The sequence below is a fragment of the Passer montanus genome, unplaced genomic scaffold (assembly GCF_014805655.1).
Source record: "Passer montanus isolate IOZ18808 unplaced genomic scaffold, ASM1480565v1 scaffold35, whole genome shotgun sequence".
In the NCBI taxonomy this organism is placed as follows: domain Eukaryota; kingdom Metazoa; phylum Chordata; class Aves; order Passeriformes; family Passeridae; genus Passer; species Passer montanus.
This window is the reverse complement of record NW_024368263.1, coordinates 6,534,344-6,559,281: the sequence shown is the minus strand read 5'-3', so window position 1 is coordinate 6,559,281 and position 24,938 is coordinate 6,534,344. Positions and strand designations below refer to the sequence as shown.

The window sequence follows — 24,938 nt, the reverse complement described above, 5'->3', positions numbered from 1 at the left end:
CTCCTCAGGAGGATGGGGTCAGAAAATCAGACCCAGAGTGAGTATCAGAATTATTTTTATATTAACAAAGGCCTGAAGATGAGGGAAGTGGAACAGCAATTTCACCCATTCCTAAAGTAAAATAAAACCCCAACTATCTGCCCTGTACAGGCTCTGCCCTGACTGTTACTAGAGGTGACATGAACCTGAGCCAATGCACAAACCTCACACAGAGACATCACCTGAATGGCCACCTGAGCTCTGGCAAGTGGCCACAGAGATTTCACAGCCACAGCACAGCAAAATTCTCCATCCGTGCCAAGCTGCTCACTGTGGGCTTGGTTTTCTGGGACAGAGGGTTGTTTGCTTTGAGGGCTTGGGGGACCCAGAGTGAGTATCAGAATTATTTTTATATTAACAAAGGCCTGAAGATGAGGGAAGTGGAACAGCAATTTCACCCATTCCTAAAGTAAAATAAAACCCCAACTATCTGCCCTGTACAGGCTCTGCCCTGACTGTTACTAGAGGTGACATGAACCTGAGCCAATGCACAAACCTCACACAGAGACATCACCTGAATGGCCACCTGAGCTCTGGCAAGTGGCCACAGAGATTTCACAGCCACAGCACAGCAAAATTCTCCATCCGTGCCAAGCTGCTCACTGTGGGCTTGGTTTTCTGGGCCAGAGGGTTGTTTGCTTTGGGTTTTTTGTTTGTTTTGTGGTTTTCTGGGGCTTTGTGCTTGGGGTTTTTTTTTTTAATAATTAAAAAAGGAGTAATTTTTAATATACCACTGAATATAATTCCTGGCTGGCCCCATGTCCCTCAAGGAAGTTCATCCTTGTTCAGGGTACAAACCCCTCCTTATCAGCTCTATGGCATTAATGAAACTGTTCAGCCAATTCCACCTGCTAACAGCACTGGCATTCCTGACAACATGAAACTCTGAACAGGGAAACTCTGAAATACCAACAGAAAAAAAAAAAATTAAAAATCAGGAGAGAGAGAAAAAAAGAAAACTAATTTCCAGTGACAGTCTAGTCTTTCATCTTAAGCCCTGCCTTGAACTCTACCTTGTTTAATTATTAAATCAGAAGCTGCTCGGCAAGATCTGTCTAGTTTTGATGGTTCTTAAATTCAATCTTGCTGACAGACTGTGTCCATTTTTCTCTGTATTTACTGTTACCTATGACATGATCTGAATGTTAATTTTTAAATTCAACATTCATTAATAAAGGAATAAATTTTGTTTGACATTGTCTTTTCACTCATTCAATTTTCCTCGTACTTCATCCTGATGAAAAGTACAGGATGCTTTTTTGAGGGTACTTGTTAATTTTTTTGCTTTTTGCATCATTTATATAACAGGCACAAAATCCAGATTATACCTAATTACATGCTTATAATTACTTTAAAAAAGAAATTAAATAAATTAGAATAATCAATACTTATTTTAAAATTCTTTTAATGTCATCTTTCATCTAACAGAAGCATTTGCTCAAAGAGGAGGTGGGTGAGTAAAAAAATCACGTTTCTATGAAAATAGATGCAATATATAAATGGTCTACAAACCTGACAAAGACAAAAGTTCTGCTAACTTGAATCAAATATTTATAATTGAGGACTGATTCTAAGATATCAGTGTAACATTGATTGACGGGCTGTACCTTGCTTAATTTTATCTGGGGAATAAAATCCTTGGTTGGACTGGCTGCCAGGACAGTGCCCTCTGCCAGGAGAGAACAACTGCACTGCACCATGGAAAGTAAGGATGTATGTGCATGAATAACAGAATCATGGAATGGTCTGGGTTGAGAGGGACCTTCAAAACCATCTGATTGCAGCCCTGCCATGGGCAGGGACACCTTCCACCATCCCAGGTTGCTCCAAGCCCCATCCTGTGGCATTCACATTCTCTGGAAAAATCCCTTCATCCAGGATTTCCTCCTGGGAAACTGAGAAGCCTCAGAGAAAAGGAAAACAATTCTTCTCTCATTTGCTTCTCCCGTGTTTTGCTCCTTTGGAATGTGGTTGGAGATTGTTCCCCCACAGGTGATTGTTCCATTGGGTTCTGCTGTGAGTTGTTTTCACTCTTTGGCCAGTCAGTGCTGAGCTGTGTCAGACTCTGGAGAGAGTCACCAGTTTTCATTATTATCTTTTTAGCATTCTGTAAGTGTCCTTTCTGTATTCTTTGGTATAGTTTAGTTTAGTATTCTTTAATATAATATAGTATCATAAAATAATAAATCAGCCTTCTGAGAACATGGAGTCACATTCATCATTCCTCCCTGCCACGGGGATCCCTGCAAATACAATTCCATCCATTCCTGGCCTTGGGCACTTCCAATCCACCTGAACCCAAACAAATGGAATTTAACATTTTAAGAGACACTTGCTGTCGTGAGAGGTTCAGAACCAAACCTACAGTTGACTGTGTCTGCTGCAAATACTCCTCCTCCATCTTGGCCAGCCGGGCGTTGGTCTCCTCCAGCAGCTCCTGCATATCTTCTGTGTGCTTCTTCCGGATGTTGAACTTCTCCTTCTCCATCTCAGCCACGGCATCGTGGAGCTGCACCAGAAAAACAGGCACAAAGGAACAAATGGCACCTACAACTAGCACTGAGAAGTGTTCAATTATTATAACATATGAGTAGAATCAGTGAAAAGCCCAAGTATTCACACTTCTGTTCTCTCTGAAAAAATATTGTTTCTCTAAAAAAAAAATTTAAAAATTGTGGCTGCCCATCCCTGGAGGTGCCCAAGGCCAGGCTGGACAGGGCTTGGAGCAGCCTGGGACAGTGGAAGGTGTCCCTGCCCATGGCAGGGGATGGCACTGGATGAGCTTTAAAGTCCCTTCCAACACAAACCAGTCTGGGATTCTATGAAAAAGAAAAAAACCCAAAAAAAAAAAACCACCCAACACTGGAGCCTCAAAAATCTTCATCACAAAGGACAATTTATGGTTTATGATTGTGTCTTGCCTTTAGGAAGGCAAGAATTAAATCCAACTTCATTTCTACATGCAGGGCAACAAAAAATTAAATTGTACAGCAAACTTCATGAAGAGAGGTGGGTTTGTCCTTTCCGTGACCCTCTCTCTCCTGAGAGGGGGAAACAAGACAAATACTGACAATAATCTGGACAAAGGTGACACTGTCTCACAATAAACATGCTCTTCCCTTTGCTTTGCTGCTGTCTTGGGTTGAATAATAAATAAAAATATTGAAGAATTCATGACCTATTGCAAGACTAAGAGTTCAAAGGAATCACCATGACAGCAGGTAGCAGCAGGTTTATCCAGATTAAAATTCCATGTCAGGTCAACCAGAAATAAACACTTCCCTAACAGATCCAGAGACCTGCCAGGAGGCCAGATGAACCCCAGGAACAGGGTGACCAGCTGGGTGCAAAAGAATCAGCAAAAAGAGTCTTGATTACTTCAGGAAAAAATAAAGTCAGCACAAAAACCGCCCCTAAAACATATTCTCTATATTTATTTTTTTGAGTGACAAAATGTATTATCCGAGATAAACACTGCGGGAGTCTGTCAAAGGAGGGAAATATTGTTCATTACCCTTTTCTCCCACTCATTGTTCAGGCAATCATTGGTTTGCTCACACATCTTCTTCAGCTCCACAATCTGCTGCTCTTTGGCTTCTCTCACAACTTGGGACTCACGAACAAGGGTCTGAACTGTTAAAAATGGAAAAAAATAAACAACCATTCAAGACCTTTGGGATTTTTCAGTGTTGGCAGTAGATACACTCAGTTTATGTCAGTTTTCCAACTGACCTGGCTTTCTGATACTTTTTAGCTCTTAAATACTTAATGCATGTGCTGCTTTAAGATGTAGCTCTTAAATTCTGTGTCATTACAAGGTGTTCTCTCTTTTCTGCTCTGTTTACAGGGTATCTCAGAGAGAGAGTTTTGCTTCCTGAAGGAGCAAATATACATCAGCAAAACTCTGTATAACCTAAAGAAAATGGTTATTTTAACCTGATTTTATGAGCATCCTTAAGAGATAACGTTCTTATGAAGGTTGAATGCCCAAGATATACATGAAAATGAAGTTCCCCAACTTAAATTGCAAGTGATGGCATCACCATTGGAAAAAGGGGAGTCCATATTCACAGTTTCACTTTGTTTTGAGGATTTTCATTAGCTGGAACAGTGTGGGCAACTCCAATTCAACCTGTTCCAACCAAGAGCAACCACCAGCCCACAGAGAGAAGCCCCCATCCCTTGTTGGATAAATTACTTTCCCAAGGAGCAGGAAACAAAATACATGGAACACTTTTCCTTTTTGTCCATAGATTACCAAACTCCTGTATTATTTTCTAGTGTGGCTTAGTCCATAGTGTGAATGGACTCCAAGGAATTCTGAAAGAAACTAACACTGAAAAACTGTGGACAAGTCACTCTGAGGGTGAGTTTTGTACTCGTGACACACTCAAGAGTACTCATGTTTGAAATCTTCTGCCACAACAGTCTTAAAAATAACCCACTGTGGTTTGATTAAAATGTACTGTATGTATAAAAAAATGAACTTTGAGCCAGAGAGTCCAAAAAAAAATGGAAATAAGTGGCCAAAATATTTCAGTGGCATCAAAGAAACTTTTTTTGGTGACGGTCATAAAACCTGTGTTCAGTGTAATAGATCACAGGCCTCTTGGAACACTTGGGTTGGAACAGCAGAGACAACTGAACAAGAATCTCAGAATCCAAAGGAAAAAATTAAATCAAGAGTTGCAAATGATGAAGAAAGGGATGTCTGTAGAAGGAGCACGCAAGCCCACAGGCACAAATGAATGCAGTACAATAATATCACCACACAGCAGGCAACCACGAGGACAAAAATCACCTTTTTTCTCCAGTTTTCTTATCATATCCTCAGACTCCTTTTGTTTCTTTAGGTAGGTGGACTTCAGCACATCTATTTCATCGTTCTTTCTATCCAAAATCTGCAGAGAAAAAGAATATTTTAACATAAGTCCAAAACATTCCAAACTACAACCAGTGCACAAGATATCTGGCCTGCAAGAAGTCCTCAGGTCAGTCCTCAAACCTAAATAATTTTTCCAGCTACAACTGCCAAGCCATAAACAAAGAACTGGTTTAGACAAATGTAGGAAAAAGCAGATTAAAAAGCAGTTTCAAGTTATAAGGTGAGTTTTTTTTGTTTTCCTTTAAGCCTCGGCAAACCCAGTGCTGCTTTTGTCAAGTTTGGAATTTTCATGGTGCTACTGCTGCAAATAGAAAATATTTCCATACTTGTGTTGCCTAATAATATTTAAAAGCATCTAAAATTCTCTGCAGATTCAAGAAATATTTAAATAAGTTGGTGAACTTCATTACAGTCTTTTGTGCTTCACCAATTGAAATTCCTCACATGGATCCTAAGGAACAATGGACTCGAATGGGAGGGTAACTACACCCACATTTCTGTACAGGCTGAGTTTGGAAATAAAAAAGCTTGAATATTTGCACACTTTGAGATAGTATTTTAATTTAAACTTTGTGTTTAAGATAAAGATTAAAGTCGCAGAAATTTTATAACAGTGCCCCAAATCTCTTATCAAACAGAAGCTTTCATCTTAAAACAATATTACTCCATCTGCAATAAACGTTTTGTGTCTTTAAAGATTAATACGACACTATTTAACCTTTTCTAAAATATCCAACGTTATTAAACGACTTCAAAAGACGGAATTCTAACATCAATTAGGAAGGGATGACAACTCAAGGGATGAGAAAGCATTTAAACTATTTCTTATTCTCACAAAGCTGTTTCCTTTAGACTCTCAGCTTTGCTCACTGCTTCTGCTCCAAGGCCTTGAGAACAGATGAGCCAAATATGCACCTGACCAAATATTAACATCCTCTCAGGAGGCTTTGATGTGTCACAGAGTTGTGTCAACCAGCTTCCTCCAAGGCTGTGACTCAGTCTTTAGGAAACAAAGCAGAGGCAGCGAGTGATGCCGAGCTCAGAGCGGGATCAGCGCCGCCGGGACCGGGATTCCCGCTCCGTCCCCGGGATCAGAGCCCTGCCAGGGCACCTGGCATCTCCCAGGACTTCACCCCACCTCAAAAATGTGGGATTGAAAGTAACAGTGTGATTTGGGGTGGGTAGAATCCTCCCAGGAGGGCTGTTATGTGACCCAGCAAAGCAAACCCAGAGAGCTGGAGCTGTGTTAGTGCCACAAGAATTCAGAGAACATGAACTTTAAAAATGCAGCAACATAAATCCAGGGGTGATTGGTGACCTGCCTCTGCTCTAAGACAGTGCCAAAGGAGAGAGGGGACAGCAAGCACTGCTGTGGGATGAGCCTGAATACATGTGGTATATCTGTGGGTTTTCCTACTGTTGTAGTTTGCATTTTGTCCATGAAAAATTAATTTTGTTCACATTCTTCTCTAACACAAATGTTTTCTCTTTAACAGAAAAATCACGAGTTTATGATTTCCCACAGAAGCTGTTATGCTGGTAAAATAGGTTGTCTTGTTCGAACAAACAAATTGCCTTGTATTTTCATCTCCTTTCTGCAGTGCCTTCTCCTTCCTAAGTAAAATATTCTGCATTCCTCTCAGTTTATGCCAAGTGTTACCTACAATTTGACTTCCACTGAACATTAATTGCAATTGTGAAGAAGCTAAAGAACAACTGATAAATATTTATGATAATCATAGTCTCTATTATTGTTTAATACACTGCTTTTGGAAAAAAGTACAAACACTTCCTACCTTTTGAACATCAGCATCATGCTTCTGTTGTAATTTCAGTTTTTCTTCATGAAATTTACCTTCTGCTATTTTCATTTTCAATTCCAGCTTTAAAAACAAAACAGAATAGATACATGATTTAAAGAAAGAATAAATTACACCAATGACCTTTTCATAACTTTTTAATAATTCATTTATCTTTCAGAAGGCAATGGGAAGTCACCAACAAAGAAATCTTATGAAAAAATCTATACAAGTTTCTCAATATTTTCATATTTATTCGATACAATTGTTACCAAAGATGTCATCCTACAACATTTCTTCAGAAAAATGGATTTGTAGGATGTTTGAGTTGGCAATAAATACAACTGCTACTGCCCAGAACAAGTTATCATCCTTAATTTAAATAAACACTTAGGAATAAAACTTTAATATTTCTGTTAATATACCAAGTTTGGTAAACTCATTTTCATTTCTTCAGGCAGGTGTTACATTTACACAAAGAATGTCCTTTAGCCCAGATGCAGGTTTGTTTTTGTTTGTTTTCTATTATTCACGGAGTTCACATTATAAGCACATTTCCTTTTAAAGGTGACTTATGATGGGATTAAGGATTGGATCACTGAAATACATTTCCTGTTCTGCCTGTGTTTGTTCAAAGCTGTACTTGAACCCCTCCAACACAAAAATACCCTGCCAATTCTTACTCAGTCTAAGTTTCCATCTTTCAAGTATTTTTTAATCTCTGGCATGTTTTGAGTACGCCGTTAAAGGCGGTCTTCAGGACAGCTATGAGAGGAATTTCAGCCTCTCAGGCTTTTCCAGAAACCAAAAGTGACACCTTGAGTTCAGACTCAGGCTGTTCCACTCCTACTCTGATTAACAGTCACTGTTCAGAAAGCAAAGCCTGAAAACCTTTTCCAGAGGACAGACCCTGATCCCCCTCACTTTAGAGAAGGAGCAGCAAACCCCCTCCAGGAGATGACTCTAAGTGGTCTTTGGCCAACAGAAAACTCTGTGTTTGACTTTTGGTGCTGAGGTCCCCCCACCTTGAGGCCGGACACTGCACTCCCATCATCATCCAGCCACTTCCAGCTCCCACACTTTTATTCAGCTCGACTCAGAACCTGACTTGTAATATCCCAACTCACAAACTCCACAGGAATTAACAGCATTATTCATTCTGCCTTTATTTTCCATGCCCTTGACTAATCAAAAGTTGCCATTCAAGCATGAGTCTTTATCTCATACAGGCCAACCCTAAACACAGTACAAATTGTTCATTTTTTATATGACTCATTTGTCTTACAGGTTTGTTGGGACTTGAAAACATCACAACATTATCATGACTTGAAAATGTGAGCTACAAAAACCCAACTCAACTCAAAAATCCTCTGCAGGAAACACAGAAGGCTCCTCAAGAAGAGAAAAGAGAAGGAAAACCAGAAAATTGTTTCATTTTCTGAACTCATCAACTGATGAGTTGTACCCAACAACCACTCATTACACCACAGATAAAGAAATCCATCTCCCAACTGCTTGCATATAGATTTATGCAAATTAATGGAGGAGAAAAAAAATTAGGTTGACAATTAATCCAAAGAAAATAAATCATATTCCCAGCTGTCAGCCAACACTTTTATCTTCCCAAAATAAGCATTATGATAAAAGTGAATCTTCTATCCATGAAATCTACACATATGTATATATGAAAAGAAATATATGCATATATTGCTGCAACAAAGTGACATTACAGAAGAAAATCTTAGTACCAGGTGATGAATAAGTGTTGATTTAATAAAAAGAGCACAGTAATCCACTTCCAGATAGACAGCTTGTGAACATGCCATAAATAAATATGAAGGTAAAAACACAAATACCAGAAACTAAATATGAAAGCGACTCCAATCTACTTGAATTACATTAAAAGCTTATGAATGACTGAGGTAGAGCTACTGCCCTCACACAGCTACTAAATCCACACAAATTACATTTAAAACTCATTAATAATGTCAGAATGCCTCAGCTGATGGAAATGAATCCTTGGTGGTTTGTATCAGCTGAGAGCTGGTCTAGGTTTTATGATTCTGTACACTAAAATCATACAAAAATAAATCAAAATCGGGAATTTCACTCAGATTAAAGATGGACATACATAATCTTCAAGTGCTCCTGTTTGTTCTCAGCCACAGGATGTTTTCCCCCAGGCTGACAACAGAACTCCCTGTACTTGAAGCTGGTTCCTGATTCTCATTAATCTTCCCCTTAGCACCGCCCTTGCACTTGCACCAGTTCCCATCAATTTTAGCTCATTAATTCATTACACCCCTTCCACCAGAACAGCCATCTCTTCAAATGTCACAGTTCTGGGACTGCTTTCCAAAAAGGACAGCTAATTGCAAGCAAACAACTGGAAAAATGTGTCCAAGATACAGAAATCAGCCCTTAATGAATGCAACCACTGTAATAACACAGTAGGTTGCTTTTCCTCTGAATATGAGAAATAAAATAATAAAAAAATAGGTGAAAAGTCACAAAGTCCAACTCCTCATCAGGTGAGAACTAAAAAGGGGACACCTTGAAAAGTACTCAAGGTCTTCAACTTCTATTAACTTAATGAAGTTTCAGCATCCCAGGCACTTTTCTGCCCCATGTGCTTCATCCACAACTTTCCTAATTGTTAGGAATCATTGCTTTGCTCACACAATCTTCAGCTCCACAATCTGAGATAAAATTTTATAATTTTATATAAAGAAATGTGAGAAGTCCCATATTAAAGTGACTGAAATTCAATAGTTGATGTGCACATGAAGTTTTCAGCTAGTGTTGAGAGGAAAGCTGTGTTTGTGCTGAATAGCTGGTAAAAAAATAAAAATCTTCAACAGTATGTAAATTTTGTAATGATCCATGGTTCCAATGGATCTTCATCATAACTTATGGAAGTGTTAATTTGAGCATTTGCTGTAAAAATAATGATACATCAGTTTAAAAATCCAACACGCAATTTGTTGAGCGGAAAACTGCTGGAGAAGCCAGCAAACATGAGGACAACACCACAGCGTCCTATAGCAAAGCCTGGAGGCCTGGTTTCATTTCCAAATGTGCTTTTTGACCCACCCTCTCTCTGAGGCAGACTCCCAATCTCACCGCATACGTCGATACAAAATTGAGTCATGTAAACACGTTTTGTGCAGTGATCTCATGAAGGCTGGGGTGGAAGCAAAAGGGCTCAGCTCTCCCCAGCTGGGAGTGAAATGCCTCCCCTTCCATTTGAAAGCTGAAGCACATCATTAAATACTAATTTCAATCAAGGAATATCTTTCAAATTAAAGCCACACCAAACCGAGGTGGAGCCTGTCCGCAGATCCCAAATGTCAAATCTCAGCTTGTCCCAATTTCCTGTGGAACAGCTCAAGGTAACTGCATGTGCTGCTCTTCCACGCACTGCCCTCTGCACTTCAGCTTGACTTTATTTATTAAACACATATTAAGAAACAAAATAACCTACAGCAGTACCAAGACCTCCACAAGTTTTGGAGAAACCAGATAAAACCAACTTTTCTAAGTCGTTCACTTTGTTAAACACAATTTACGGTGCTCGCGCTTGTTGGTTTTAATATCTTTTATCACCAGTTAGGAGGCAGCAGAGAATATGAAATTTATGGCATGTTACCATTCAGACAAGGAAAAAAAAAGTGTAGATATTTAGCTATAGTTGGGAGGTTTGCAACTATGTATGAAACGCAGCCATTGCTGTTGGCTGAACATCATTCCTTTGGATTTCTGTCATTGTTTATCCTCCTCACAAAGAGAATGAGGCAATTAAACCCTAAGGCCATGTAAACAATACTGATGTCAAACATCTGTGCTGTCCCTGTTATTTAAAGCCATGAAGGGTGGTAGCAACAGAGCTGCTTTTATGTGCCTAGTCACACTTTCTTCCTCATTTAAAAAAACAAAACACCATCAAAATCAGCAGATAGTTATCTGAAAATGGGGTTTGGGGGTTCCAGTGTCCTGATCCCACAGCACAGCTCAGGTGTTAGGAACATTTAATAACTGTCAGGCTTGAACTGACACAGCCTCATCTGCAACTGTCATAAATCTCCAGGGGAGGGGGGGAAAAGGGATCTCTCCTTTTTTCATGACAGAGGACAAACATCTATCTTGTCCCCATTTACAGAAATTTGTCAGAATATTGAAATACCTGATTTAAAAGCAAATCAATAAGTGGCTTAGCAATATGAATCACTGAACTGCTGCCCACTTGTCCTCATTCCAGGGCTCACCCTCAGGCCAGGGGGGACATCTCAGAGCTTTAACATCCATCAGATTGGGGGTTTTGGCTATTTGACAAAACAGAACTTGTTGCTTGCCAGGTTTTGGTTTTTTTTTTCCCAAGCCTATGAATATATGGGGGAGGGAGGGAGGAAGCGAGGAAGGGGGAGAAGGATGTAAACAATAAATGAGAACTTCAAAGTAAGAACTAACAATGCAGAACAATGACTTGTGTATCTTACAGTACACGACAAAAGTTATTTGTCTTGGTGTTCTGCAGCTGCTAAAAGGAATCAGTGCACAGCACACAAAGCTTTGATATTTCCACAGAAGAAAAAGGTTTCTTAAAAAATATCAACAAACAAGTCAAACTTTCTACCAAATTGTGCTTACTCAATTTTCACATGCAGGGTTAAAATAATAAATATTGATAATTTATACAGTGTTTTAAACCATACAGGAAGGCCAAGACAGAAGAGACTGGACTTGCAAAACAGTCAAGATTTATTATAAATACACACTGACTTCAGACTAAGGTAATTTGGAACAGTGTATTTCACTTGATCATTAACAAGCTGTCTGATCTCATTGTGTCATTTCTGTATCACACTGTACCCTCAAAAATTTTTAAGACTAGCTTTGAGGTATATTAATACTTTCCACATTTTACAAAAAAGACTCAGGGTATTTAAAAGAAAATCACTGGTGTGAAAAACAGGAAAAAAATTATATTTCATGACAATATATTTGAAGAGAAGTTTCTACAGTAAATGTAAATTTTAATCATACTGGAACTAATCTTCAATTTTCAAATTGAACAGCTGAAAACTTTGCACTCAGTTTACAGGATGTGGAAAAAATACTGTTCACTTCCCATATCAGAAAATAAACAAAATTAAAACTACATTTTGATACAATGCAGCATTAACCACTCTAATTACAGCATTGAATGTCATCAATGTTTTTATCCAATGCAATGACTGAGGTGAAATAAATGTCTTGGAAAGTCTCTGCTGCAAAGAGCTCAGGAAACCAGAGATGGACTGAAATAAAAACAGCATTAAACAAGTGAACAGCCAGAAATTAGAATGTAAAAAGCCCCTTTATAAACATGGCATTTTGCCCAGATTCAAAGGTCCCTCCACAAAAGTCCATGTTTATGATCTGGACTGGATTATTTGACCTAACAAACATTTATAATTCCCACCACATATCTACTCTTCTTTGTATCTTTACTCTTCAAAAACAATACAATTGCTATTTCCAGTTGCAATATTTTTACATATTACTCTTTAACAGGAAACTAGATATTCACTTAATTAAAAAATTAATACGACATTGCCCCATTCTTACAGCCACTAAAAAATTAGAGGTTTTGTGCTAAATCAAATGTTACCAGCTTCCTCCATCAAGGAAAATCTGACTTTTTAAATGACACTGAAATTAATAAACACTTGCTTGATACAGAGAAATAATTGAATGGACAATTGTTCTTATTCATATGTAAATGTCATTAGGCTCTTTCAAGAGAGAACAATGTATTTTTCATGGATTTCCATGCTGGGGGTGGTGGGAAGAAGAAGAAGAGGAGGAGAAGCAGAAAATCACCCAGCTCTGTATCCCAACAACTGTAAGAAGTGGAGATGGTATTTGTGCTCTCAAAGATGTTTTCTCTGGCCAATGAACATAACATGGATATTAGCACTACAACATATCCTGTTATTTAACAGCTTTATTTGCAGGGTCCCACTTCCACATGGAACAAATGTCTGCCACCAGTGGGAGACACTGACATCAGCAAGGACTAAAAAAGTTCAGTATATGTTTAGAAATTAAGACAGCTTAGCCACAGCAGTATTAAATGCAATTTAAGAAAAGACAGCTCAAAAATGCAGCAAGCTGTGTCTTGAGTTGCCAGCACTGAGAACTGAACCCAGCTGAATCTGTGAGCATGCAGGAATCACAGAGGTTTCAGAGGGATTTAGTGAAATATGAATATAATGAAAGGTAGCACTTGAGAATTTCATGGAATTCTGCACAGGGCCCAGTCCAGTGAATGAGTCTGAATACAGAGTCACCAACAATGACTTTTTCTCCTCAGTGTTATTCCTCTTTTTTATGCTGCATTTTAGCAGCTACTAAACTTTTTATACTCATTTCAAGATCTCCTAAAGCAGCCACTAAAACTGTACTCCCACCTTCTTTTCACCACTGTAACATGTAGAAATAACAGTGTACAGCACCTACTTTTTCCAGTCAATGTCTTTTCTCCCTTAAAAATCAGGATCTATACATGAAAAAAAAAAGAAATCAAACTTTCATCCTCTTTTTTTAAGAGAGACACACTTTGAGGCAGAGATTAATCATGCAGCAAAAGATTAATTCCCAGCTGCTTGGCAACCATCTGGACATTCTACTGGTTAAAACACTAGTTTGAATTGCTAACCTACCCCTTTGATCTTTCTCAATGTCTCCAGCCCATATGTGCAATAATTAAAGACATAGTTCACAAACTATTGCAAAAAAATAAAAAAATAAATAACTGTACATGTACATGTAGATCTCCACAAGCAGCCTGACTGGTATCAGAATTATAAATCAGCAGCCAGTTTATGAAAACATGTCTCATCTTGACATCCACTGTGTGGTGTGTCTCACACCAGCCTAGCAATAAAATAAGGTTTGGGGTTTATTACATTACATTCTGAAGAATTATCAAAGCAAGGCAGGATGTGACTTCCTCACAAGGAACACAATGGACAACTTGCACATGTTTTTGGGAGCAGGACATTAATCAGCCAGGAATTATGTTAGCAGCAGTCAAGATTGCTGTGATTTTAAATATGAACGAACAGATTCCTACTCAGGACGATTACTCAGGGGTGAGAATCAGTTTACAACTGGATTCTCCATATAAATCACACCCTGCATTCAAAACAGACACAGGGGTTGTGGAGAAAAGGAGAAAATTCAAATGAACCAGAAAATAGTTGCTGTCACTGCCTGGAATATTTTCAAGGGGAAATAAAACAGTGTTTTCAGAAGTAAGTTGTCATAAGAAAAAAAAAGTTGCAGAAAAGTGAAAATCACGATGAAAGGCATAATTATGTCATATCTGCCTTTTCTGGCCCCCTCATATGGGTCACACTTGTGTGAACAGTAAGCAACACGCGTTCTTACATTTTAACAAGAATTAAAAACCAGAATTAAAAACCTTAACAATCTTTACCCTTGGAGATCAGCATGACATTTATGAACAGAAGTATGGCTTGGACAGCCCCCAGTGAACATGATGACAAAATAAGGGGAACAGCAAAGGAGGAGAACTGGAAGAACAGAGGAATAATAATAAAAAAAAAAATTCCAACACACAAAGCTCCAGTTATTGTAAGACTCAGTTTTTGGGCCCACTCAAGTGCTTTCAGAGAGTTCATCAAAACCATTCTCCTCCTGTTATTAAAAAGCACAAAGAGCTCCAGCACATCTAAGGAGGTTCCTTGAGCTGCATCCAGCTCTCCTGATTCCATACACAGATGTTTCTATATCCATCTACCAAGATTTAAACTCTAGAGACACACACTTTTAATTCAGTATCTTACACAAAAGAACAATACTGATATTTTTTTTACTGTCCTTGGAAGATATGAACAAAAGTATTTCTTTTTAATGAGGAAAAAATATAAAATCCGTGATGTAGCTAAAGACAAAATAATGTTAATTACAAGAGCCCTTGTTTTAGGTTACTGTCTCCACATTGGGTTCATTTATTGCTCATATTTGGCATGAATTTCATATATTTAAATACTTCACTGTGGAACAGGGCAATTAAGAGGAAGAAATCAAACCCAGCAGGACAATGCCCACTGATCACCATCTCCTAATTGCAGGGACTCTTATCTTCAAATGTTCTTTCCCTTCTCTTTTCCATGCTAACCCAGCCAGTGTTATTCACTCTCCCTCACGAGTTTTACAACTTTCTTTCCTCCCTGCATTCCTTCCCCTACATTCTCTGTATGGTCCCTCTTGGGGGAAATCCATATCACAGCCCTCGTGCAATTTGCTCTGTTTCAAGTTATAATCTCCTGCCAGATAAGTGAGAAGCACAGTAAATCTGCTGCTTTCAACACCTTCAATCCAGAGCCCTTCTAGCCAGACCATGACTTAACTGTATCAGCACTGCAGATTTTATCTTCATGTAAATATATCACTAGATCCCAACACTTCTGGTGCAGTAAAACCATATAAATGGCTTGATGATCTTTATAAACAAAATTTGTGTCAGGCAGTAAAAGGGAGTGCTCATTCCCAAAATAAAAGGAGAAAAACAGAAATAAAGATTACAAAGATGAAGGTCCTAAATAGCTTTTTAAAAAGGCTGCATCCTAAAGATAAGACTTCTTGAATCATAAACCTATAAAACACTCTTCTTTTTTCATCTTACTTCTGGTCCTTGATCCATGAAGATGCATTTTCAGGGGAAAAAAAAAAAAAGGTCTTCTTCCCATTCTCTGTGTTGTCTGTTATCTCACAGCACCTATCTCATCTGACAAACTGGTGGAACTGTCCCGCAGGTGTTCTCCTGAAAAGCCAGCCCCTGCCCTCCCCACAATTCCTCCTGCCCCAGCTGCACGACCATCCAGGCTGGGCTGCTTCAGTACACAAGAGGCTGGAAAAGCACCAGTGGCTCCAGTGTCCAAAGGCGCTATCACTGGATTCCCAAAAATCAAAACAGAGGAGTGACAGCACTGATAAAGACAACAAAAACATTGGAAACACTCGGTGTTCCCAGTTAACCCAGACAGATGAAGCTTCACAAATTATTGCACAAAGCATTGAGCTTGCCAGCTTGTCTGAAAAATAAATAAAGAGCTGGTATAATCCAGTCCAAATTTACTCCAGGTACAACCTTCAACTGAAAAGTGAAAATTATTTCCAATATGCCTCTGATTTGTTTAGACTTCCTTTGTTGAGATAAGATAAATAAATATCTTTGCTTACAAAATAATGAAACAGAAGGAAATTGAGAAAAAATGCTAAGAATAAATAAGACTGACAAAATGAAAAATTAAGAAGGAGAACTTCTTTAAAGAAACACCAGAATGTCTCAGTGATAGATCAGATAAACTAGCTGTTTGAGAAAGGTTAAAAGACATCAGTTTATTAACATAGCCGATTTTATTTTCTCATTCCAGAAGAATTCCAAACCTGTATCTTAGCAATGGCACTGAATCTGTTTTCCTGAAAAATCACAAATCAGACTTTTCCTTTTCCCCTCCTCTGCCCCGTGGAGCTCTGGGTGACACAGGATGGCCAGAGGTGAAGTTCAAAGGGACATTTTCCCTCTTTATCAAGACAGGCCAATCACCCCATCTGTCGTGCTTTGCTGTCCTGCTGAACGTGGATTTATTCCTGTTGGGTTGCATCTCCCTTGTTTAAACCCACAATTTTCCAGTAATGACCATTTCCCAAATGGTTTAATCCATGTCAGAAGTATTTGGGGAAGAGCTGACTAAAAGCCGCTGCCTGATGACATCGGCGTTCTCGCAGGGCTGTGATGTGGTTATCACTGCTCATGGCCATGTGTTCAGCATTACAGACTCTAAACAGGTGCAGGAATGCTTTATGAACAAAGGTCTAAAGGTTAAAAGCAAAAAACCCCACAGTTATCCTATTTTATGTTCTCCCCTTGTACTACAAAGAGGTTGAAAACAGTTAATGGTTCCCCCGGACCCTTTTGTACAGCACCATTTCTCTGTTAATACATTCACATTCTATAAATGAAAAAGACTTTTTTCCTAATTGAGCTTCACAAACAAAATAAGATGAAAACACATTTAAGTTTTCTCGTTAATAGCACACACATGGTGATTGTGAAACACTGTCTGTAACCTTTCCAGTTCAAACCAGCCCACAGTCGAGCACCATTAGCAGAAAGTCCTGGGTTTTTTACTGTGTGGCTTAGAGGATTTTTCCACTGAACTAGCAAAGTATTAACTGGGTATTTTATGTAGCTCCTTGGCATGCATTCCTGTTTATTTAATTCGAAAATATTGTTTAAATGACAACACTGTGCTTTCAATTTATTTATTTCTTGGGCTATTTTCACATCTTATGAAACCTTGCCTCATCCTGAGGCACTGGTGGTTTGAACGTTGTCAATACAGAGGAACAGGCAACAGCAGAGCAGAGAAAGTGAAAGGCACGTGGATTGTGCAGCTGCTTGTTTGAGCATTGAGTGAGGCAGCCAGGTAGCACCACAAAACATTTCATACACATCCTTTTATTAACAACTGAAGTAGCTGCCAACCAATTGTACCCTCCTCTGTATCTCTGCTAAAGATGTTTTCTGAATTGCCATGGAAGTAACTTTAGGGCAGTTCCAATCCATGTGTCCTTATAAGACACCAAGGAAATGAAAGAATGTTTTCCTGCTGTGCTGATGATGCCCTTTCCTCCCCAACTCAGATAATATTTGGGGTACTTTGTGGTTTTAGGTCCTTCTGGATAGTAGGGAACTATGTACATTGTCTCAATTTTCTAAGAGCATATGGCTGAATTCAGAAATTTTGAAGACAAACACAGCAGAGTGCTGGATTTGGTTTTTTGTTGTTTTTTTATGAATGGTTGGTTTGGTTTGGGGTTCTATTAATCATTTTCCTAATGCACCTTGATTTTCCTTTTCTGCCCATTAATTCACTGTCTTTCAAACAAAGAAACATGTTAAATAAAATGAGCAGCTTGTGACAAAATATCTCAGGCACTCGACTTCCTTAAAGCATGAAAAAGGTGAAAATGACCACAAAATTTTACTTTTACACATATTCAAAGCAAAAAACCATGGTGTAAGAAAATTAGACAGCCAAGCTTAGACGGCAATCTCAGGAATTCACAAAGTTACAAAGAAGTAAAATAAAACCCCATATGACCAAAAGAGGATTGGAGCTCAATGAAGCAAATACAGAAATAATGTAGATCCTATCAGAAATAAGGTCAAAATCTGCTCATTTTGAAAGGTATATAGAAAGCACACAAAAGTCCTCCCTAAAACAAAGGTTTCACTACCTTTATTAAAGGGTAATTTGGAAAATTTCTAGAATTCAAACTCTCCACTAAAAATTCTTCCAAAGGACCGGTAAATATGTTCAGAAAGTCTTTTTTATTCCCTAAGTAATTGGGAAATCCATGAAGTATTTAATGACAAGCCCTGTCACTTCAGCAGATTTCTCTTCCATGAGATTTTCTGCTACAATGACTTCCTTATTAATGCCCAATTTCCAAGGAAAAGAATCCTACCTCTTTCTCCTGCGTGCGAAGCAGTGCCTGGTGGTACCGAGAGCGGCTGCTCTGCCCAAGATCAATTTTAGGTGTCATCTATTGAGGAAAAAGTTCAAAAAAACCAATGAAGGCAAAACCAGTAAATCCAAGTACAATCAACCCTGACCAGCGATTAAAAATAACATCAGAGGTTTGTTTGCCCTTGGTTTACCAAGGTTTTCCAAGAGGTTTGTTTGAAATATCAAGGGAATTTAAATACCTACCACAGTCATTGGCACCCGTTTTTCTCGCAGGTATCTGGGGTTTTCTAACTGAAAAACAAGGCAGAGAAAATTCAGCAGGTCAACAATGTCTGATTTAGTCCAAGACACCACAACTAAACCATACTTTTAGCACAGGAACTGCATCACTCAAAGAACCACAGATGCTTTAAACATGCTTTAAATCTTACAGAACATGCTTTAAATCTTATAGGAAATCTTCCTAAGAGATCATTTGGTTGGAAATCTACTCAGCAATTTTGACAATGTAAACGGATCCAAAATTGCACTTTTTCCCTCCCAACTCTTGTGGTTGCAAAAATTCCATCAGTGCATATCACAAAATATTTGGCAGCTACATACATAAGTTTATGCAAAAGATTTCCAACTTTATTGCCTAAATTCTCATTGAAATCAGTATAGAGCTACAATATATTTACAGATTGTACTGATTAAAATCTAGTGCCTTTGAAAAATTACAGTTGGGTGCATTGAAACTATAGCCACACATGTAAGTTATAGAGACAAAACATAAGGAAATAATTCATTAACATGGCTGTATAATTAAAACAGCTCTCTTAATCACTATTTTTAAGAACCGGAGACAAAGCATTGTTCCCAACCCACTTCCTCTATCAGACAGCTCTATCTTTCTCATTTTCTCAGATGATGAGGCTCAAACATCACATCACAGAGAAAGCAGAATGCCCAAAAAAAAGCTTTCAAGGGTATAATCTTGTAAAATGTGGCAGTGAGATCTGGAATACGAATGAGATTGCAATACACATTTAAAAAAAAAAAGAAAAGTTGCAGGATTAGGTTGATCTACGAGGCATGGCAAATATATCAAATGCTTGCACTTTCTGCAGTAGTATGAAATAAATTTGTGTGTTGAATTTATCAGTGGAAAAGAGGCTTAATCCCTCTGAAATTTCAATTTGATACAGTATTATTCATTTCCTGTCCCAAAAGGTGATGTAGGATTTCTGTGTGGCGTTGAGTTGTCATATTTCACCCAGAAGTCGTTGGAGACACATTTAAGACAAACATTCAAATTTCAATGAATGGTGTTATCCAGAATTTTAATGCATTAGCTGAAAGCATCAGGAAACCAATAATTTAACAATAACCTAGTAATTGTCAGGGAGTTTACTAAAACAATTACACTCAACTTTCCTTCACACAAAGTGTCCTGTGCTGGCAGTTAAATTCAAAGGCAGCCACCAGGGAATGAAGGATGCACCCACTGGCACAAAAAAGAGGAATTTTGGACACAGAGGAGACTGTGAGGAAAGGAATACAGGAGTGGCATCAGCCTGGAGCACCAACCACAGGAGATCCAGCAGAGGGGAAGGAAAAGCAAATCAAGAGAGAGGGAAATAAACAGTACAGAAATCCCAAACTCGAAAAATTTTGGAGGATTTTCTTTGTCCTACACATTTGCACCTGCAATAGGATTTTCCACCTACATTTTACTGGTATTCTGTTCCTCCTCCCACCTCAATTTGGCCACTTCCCCACCCAGCCCACACTCCTGATCATCCCCAGGGCTGAAGGTCTTTGCCAGAAGCTCAAGGCACTCCCCAGTCTGGCATCAGGGGGAGCAGTGGAAGCCTTGACCAATACCTGGTGGAACCTGCAGAAGGCTGCAGAGCCACATTTCAAAGGCTTCACGATTTCCCAAAGCCCTGTCTCCCATGCAGAATCACCCTTTACTTTGGCTTTTTTAAAGCAATATAAAAAGTAATATAAAAATGTAAATGTTGTAAATATTTACAATTAATTAAAATCCTTTATCTGCCCATGACATTCAGCTGTTTGCAGCCTTCACTTCAAAACCATCTGAAAAGCTAAGGTACATCCTACTTGTTTATGGGAAAGAAGGAAAATGTGTCTCTAATACTTTGTAGGGCCCAAGTCTTGCATTTTTTGATTTTGTAACAGCAGCCATATGTGCTTTGAAGTTAAATGTTCCCACTTTGTTACTTGTTGTGGATTATATCCACTTAAACTGATCTGTAAACATTTAATGCCTCAACATTCATTCTTTTCATGCTGGTCTTCTGCAAAACTTCTTGTTCTCCAAATTAAACCACATTAAAGAGGGAATATCACAATAAAGAATGCCCCAAAAAAGAAAAAAAAGTCTGTATTTATGAGAAACATGCAAATTTAAAAATAATAAGCAAAAGGTCAAAGACAAGCCAAAATACATATGTATGAAACTGAAGGACTGCCATGAGAAGAGCAGTAAATCACATGCTTTTTTAAGAGTATGAACCAAATAAATGTCATCATGAAAGACATCTTTATTTGAACTAGAACTGAACTCTAATTTGTAAATACCACTTCTTAACAGAAATGGTATTTTGAATGTCTTTGTAGAAAAGATTTTGGATTCCCCTGCTCTATTAGGCAGTCTGACAAGAAATCATGTTTCAATTTGTGAGGACTGCAATGGTCACCCTTCTCCTAAACCAGAGCTGTGAAGGTGTTGGGTGATCAGATCCCCGTGAAGAAATCCCCATCACCTAACAGAGATAATCTATTTCATTAAAATATATATATTTTCTTAAATGGAAAAAAAGTATTGCAGAAATGTACTTAAAAATAAAATTCCAAAACTGCATTTCAGGCAAATTTGTAACTTCAGTATTTTCAATTTCTATTTATTTTGACAACACCTGAAGTAGTCAAAACTAAATATTTATGAGTTATACAATTTTAAAGCTATCAATGCAAGTAATAATTGAAGCACTGACAAAAGTTGAAATGCTTTCCCCCAAAAGTGCAGGAAAAGCACAGTTTTGAGCTCTAAGTACTTCCACAAGTCTCATCCTCATCAATTACATTCCATCCCTCAGGCTGAAAATATTGGCCAGTCCAGAAATTCCCACCAAAGCTTTGCTCTTTTGCTCAGTAAATACCACAACAATGACAACACTGAAGTCATGGTTCCAAACTACCCCTCCAAAGTCCTGTTCCACTCTTTGGAAGATGTTTATCCAGGGATGGGTATCTCCAATAATGCCCAACTTCAGCCTGTGTCAGTCCACTCACAGAATATTGCAAATATTAAGATTCAGGGAATAAAACCCCCACACTTGCATCTGCAGGCTCGTTGCACATTCCCCCCTAAGCTTCATCAAAGACAAAATGGGACTGTTTTCAAAACAAGGACGGCAAAAACACACATGAAAGAGTTAAGAACACTTAAGACTTTGAAATGGTAAACAACTAAACTGAACCTTGCCCTAAATTCTTACTTTAATCTACCAAACCCAGCCAGCCAGCATGTTCCCTACAGAAATAACTGCTGAGTAGCTTCAGGAAATTTGAGTAAGGACATTCTTATCTAACATCATAATTTGTAGGGAAGTTCACTTTAATGCTGCTGTTGCAGTCTTAGTGGAAGGACATTAAAGCAGATGAAGGCTGTTTGTCAGCATGGAAGTTAGATTTATTTTTTGAAGTCTCAACACCACTTGGAGCTCACTGTGGGAAAGTTTTCCCAGCACTGCTGCCCTGCAAGGCCACAACATATACAGTAGGTATGTTTATAGTAAGCAGCCAGACTGAGAAACCAAACAAAAGATAATCAAATGGCTTGTGCAGAAATGGTTGAGCTTAACTAGACTGGAAAGACACAGGCAGATGTGAGCCAAGCACACAGAGCAGGCACAGCATCCAGTGCTGCTGCAGCCGCCCAGGAATTCCCAACACTCCGTCCGCTTAACCCTGTGTTATAACACTTTGCTCCAAGGAAGGAGAGCAGAGCACAGCCACCAACCACAGAATTTCTTTGCTCTCAGTCTTCTCAGACCTCTCCTAGGCAATAACATTTCCCAGGACAAGTTTTTCTGGGCAAGACTGAGCGTCCAGTCAGTCCCACATCGCTGCTGGGAAAAGCGAAAGAGTTAATTCTTGTCCTGGCTGAATTCCAGTGATGAAAAATCGTGTTCTCCCTGATTAAAAAGCCCTTTGCTGTTTCCCCAGGGTGCAATCTCTTTGTGTGCTTTCCACCTAAAATGATGTGCTGAATTTCCTGGGATGTTTGAAAGAGAGGCTTTGTCACCCCTAAAACTGGCTACAATTTGGTGACAAATGAAACTGCACCACAGGCATCATGAGAGAGAGAAAGGTGAGGTAAGAATTTGCAGGGGTTTAATTCATTGCTGTTTCTTTATGTAACTTTATTTTTTTATCCAAAAATTATGTTTGTCCACAATTTAAAAAGCTCATCTAAAGAGGAAAAAAAAATAATTAAAAAAGCAGTTTAATTTCATTATCCAACGAGGTTTTTTCCCTGACACTACACATCCTTCATAATATTTAATTATTTCTGAGACATAAACAGGAGACAGTCACCTTCCCTTCAGTTATGAAGTGCACTAGAGCTGCAACAATAAGCAGAAATTTATTGACAGCTGTTAATGAAATAAGAACACAGAATCACAGAAAAGTCTGGGCTGGAAGGGACCTTAAAGTTCTTCTCATTCCCCTGGCCCAGGTTACTTTTATTATACTCCAGGATGGCTGAAGACTGACAAAGAAAGTTCAAAGTAACAACATGACCAAAGATTGCTGCTATTTATTTGTCTCAGCTCCTGCTTCTGAAACTTTTCCCTTCAAACAGCCACACAAAAGGATTTCTGCTTTTCTACGTGGCAAATGCAGCTTCAAGGCATGAACACCTGATAAAGGACAGTCCCCACATCAGTTTAGATAAGAGTCAACACAGGCTAGGAAAAACACATTTTATAATGTATGGAAAATGAGTGTAAATTAGTATTCCATGTACAAAAGGCAAATTTATCACAATCAAAACTCAACTTTTTTTTCAAACATTTACTCATGCCTGATTGGACTATAAAGAACTTGAATCAAAAAATGTTTGATAGGGATAATCAGGAATGCTGCAAGAAAAAGGCAAAAATTCTTTTATTACTCACAAAAAGTAACAATATCAGCAAAGTAACACAGCAGATTTTACTTCTCCTGTAGAAAATGTTATTATTAAGAACAAATATCTGAAGTCTCCAGATTTGACCTCTCAGCTTAGTAGAAAACTCATAAAAGCATTTCCCAAATGTTTCCATAGTATTTTTAATAAAAATATTTTTTAAAATCTCAATTACTGATGTGGGTATATCATAAAAACTGAACACACATCCAGAATGTGACCTTAAAAATACAAGAGCTTTGAAGAAGCGGAAATTTAAAATATATTAAAGAAGGAGACTGAAAGATAACAGTAAAAATACATTAACAATTTCTAACTGGTCATTTCAATCCAAGCTGGAGCAGTGAAGGCTCAGCAGCACCTCACAGCTGGAAGACACCAGGGCTGCCTCACCCATGTGTGTACCTAGCTGGGGATTTGCAGATTCTTGGATAAAAGCATGGTCTCCATATAAACTTGTCTGAAATACTCACAGCTTCCTAAAATAACACAGATTCTTACTGACAAAAATCCTTGGATAACCAAAAAAAACCCAAGGAAAGTTTCAAAAGCGTTTCAAGACAACTGTTCTGCAGCCCAGGCAGCTCAAAGTGAAAGCCACTCTGTATCTCCTTTCCTATCTTCCCCACTACTGAAGTATTTTTTGGGTCAAGGGTCTTCTGTATCTCAGGTGGGATCACTGTAAATTAAGTTTCCCAAAGGGTGTGCAGCTGGGAGTAGCAATTAAAGGACAGCAAGATGCTCCCATGGCAATTTAAATGCTTGCAAATAACAGCAGCCACATCTGACACTCAAACCTTACAGATTCCAAGGGATCACTTAGTGGTTTTTTTTTTATTTTTAGCACTGACATATTCTTTAAGTGTGACACTCCACTTAAAACTTCCTGACCCTTTCAGAACCCACTGGAGGCTGTGATCCACAGCAGGGAAATTCTGTTCAGCACAACCTCTCACAGACCTCTCCTTTACAACCTCCAATCCCCTTTGTCAGGTAACTCCCAACAAGTCTTATCAGGCAATCAAAGTCTCTCATGAGCGACTTCTTTAATTACCATCCCTGGAGAGGAGACTTGAAAAACTGATTTATGTGCCACGGTAGCCAATTTGTTATCCAAGGGAGCTCCTGTATCAGCAGAGGATCATCACAGTTTAATAACCAGCCATTATCAGCACAACATGATTGCAAACTGGAATTTCAATTAGGAAAAGAAATAAAATACAAATAAAATGACTGAGATAAGAGATAAGCAGGTAGGCAGATTGACACTGATATAAAAATGCAGGATATAAAGAGATCCTTTGTCAGCATCAGTTGGTGTAATTTGTGAAATGGTCATGAGCAAGTTTTCCCCCTTAAAGCAGCTTTAAAAGCTCAAGGCATTACAGTTTTCTGGTCATATTTTCAATGGATAAATACAGCCCAAATATTCAAAATCTGCAATTGCACCTTTGTTTCAGGCA

General features: G+C 38.5%; 1 protein-coding gene across 4 annotated transcripts in view; it reads right to left on the bottom strand.

The window, feature by feature from the left end:
• Nucleotides 1-24,938, bottom strand: part of CEP112 (centrosomal protein 112) — a 162,811-nt gene that overhangs the window by 124,099 nt on the left and 13,774 nt on the right. For all 4 annotated transcript variants that reach the window (XM_039716386.1, XM_039716388.1, XM_039716385.1 and 1 more), the window contains exons 7-12: nt 18,516-18,563; nt 18,271-18,348; nt 6,721-6,807; nt 4,841-4,940; nt 3,554-3,672; nt 2,405-2,548 (exon numbers count right to left, since the gene is read on the bottom strand). In XM_039716386.1, the coding sequence (XP_039572320.1) occupies nt 2,405-2,548; nt 3,554-3,672; nt 4,841-4,940; nt 6,721-6,807; nt 18,271-18,348; nt 18,516-18,563 (576 nt within the window). The remainder of the gene's footprint in view (nt 1-2,404; nt 2,549-3,553; nt 3,673-4,840; nt 4,941-6,720; nt 6,808-18,270; nt 18,349-18,515; nt 18,564-24,938) is intronic.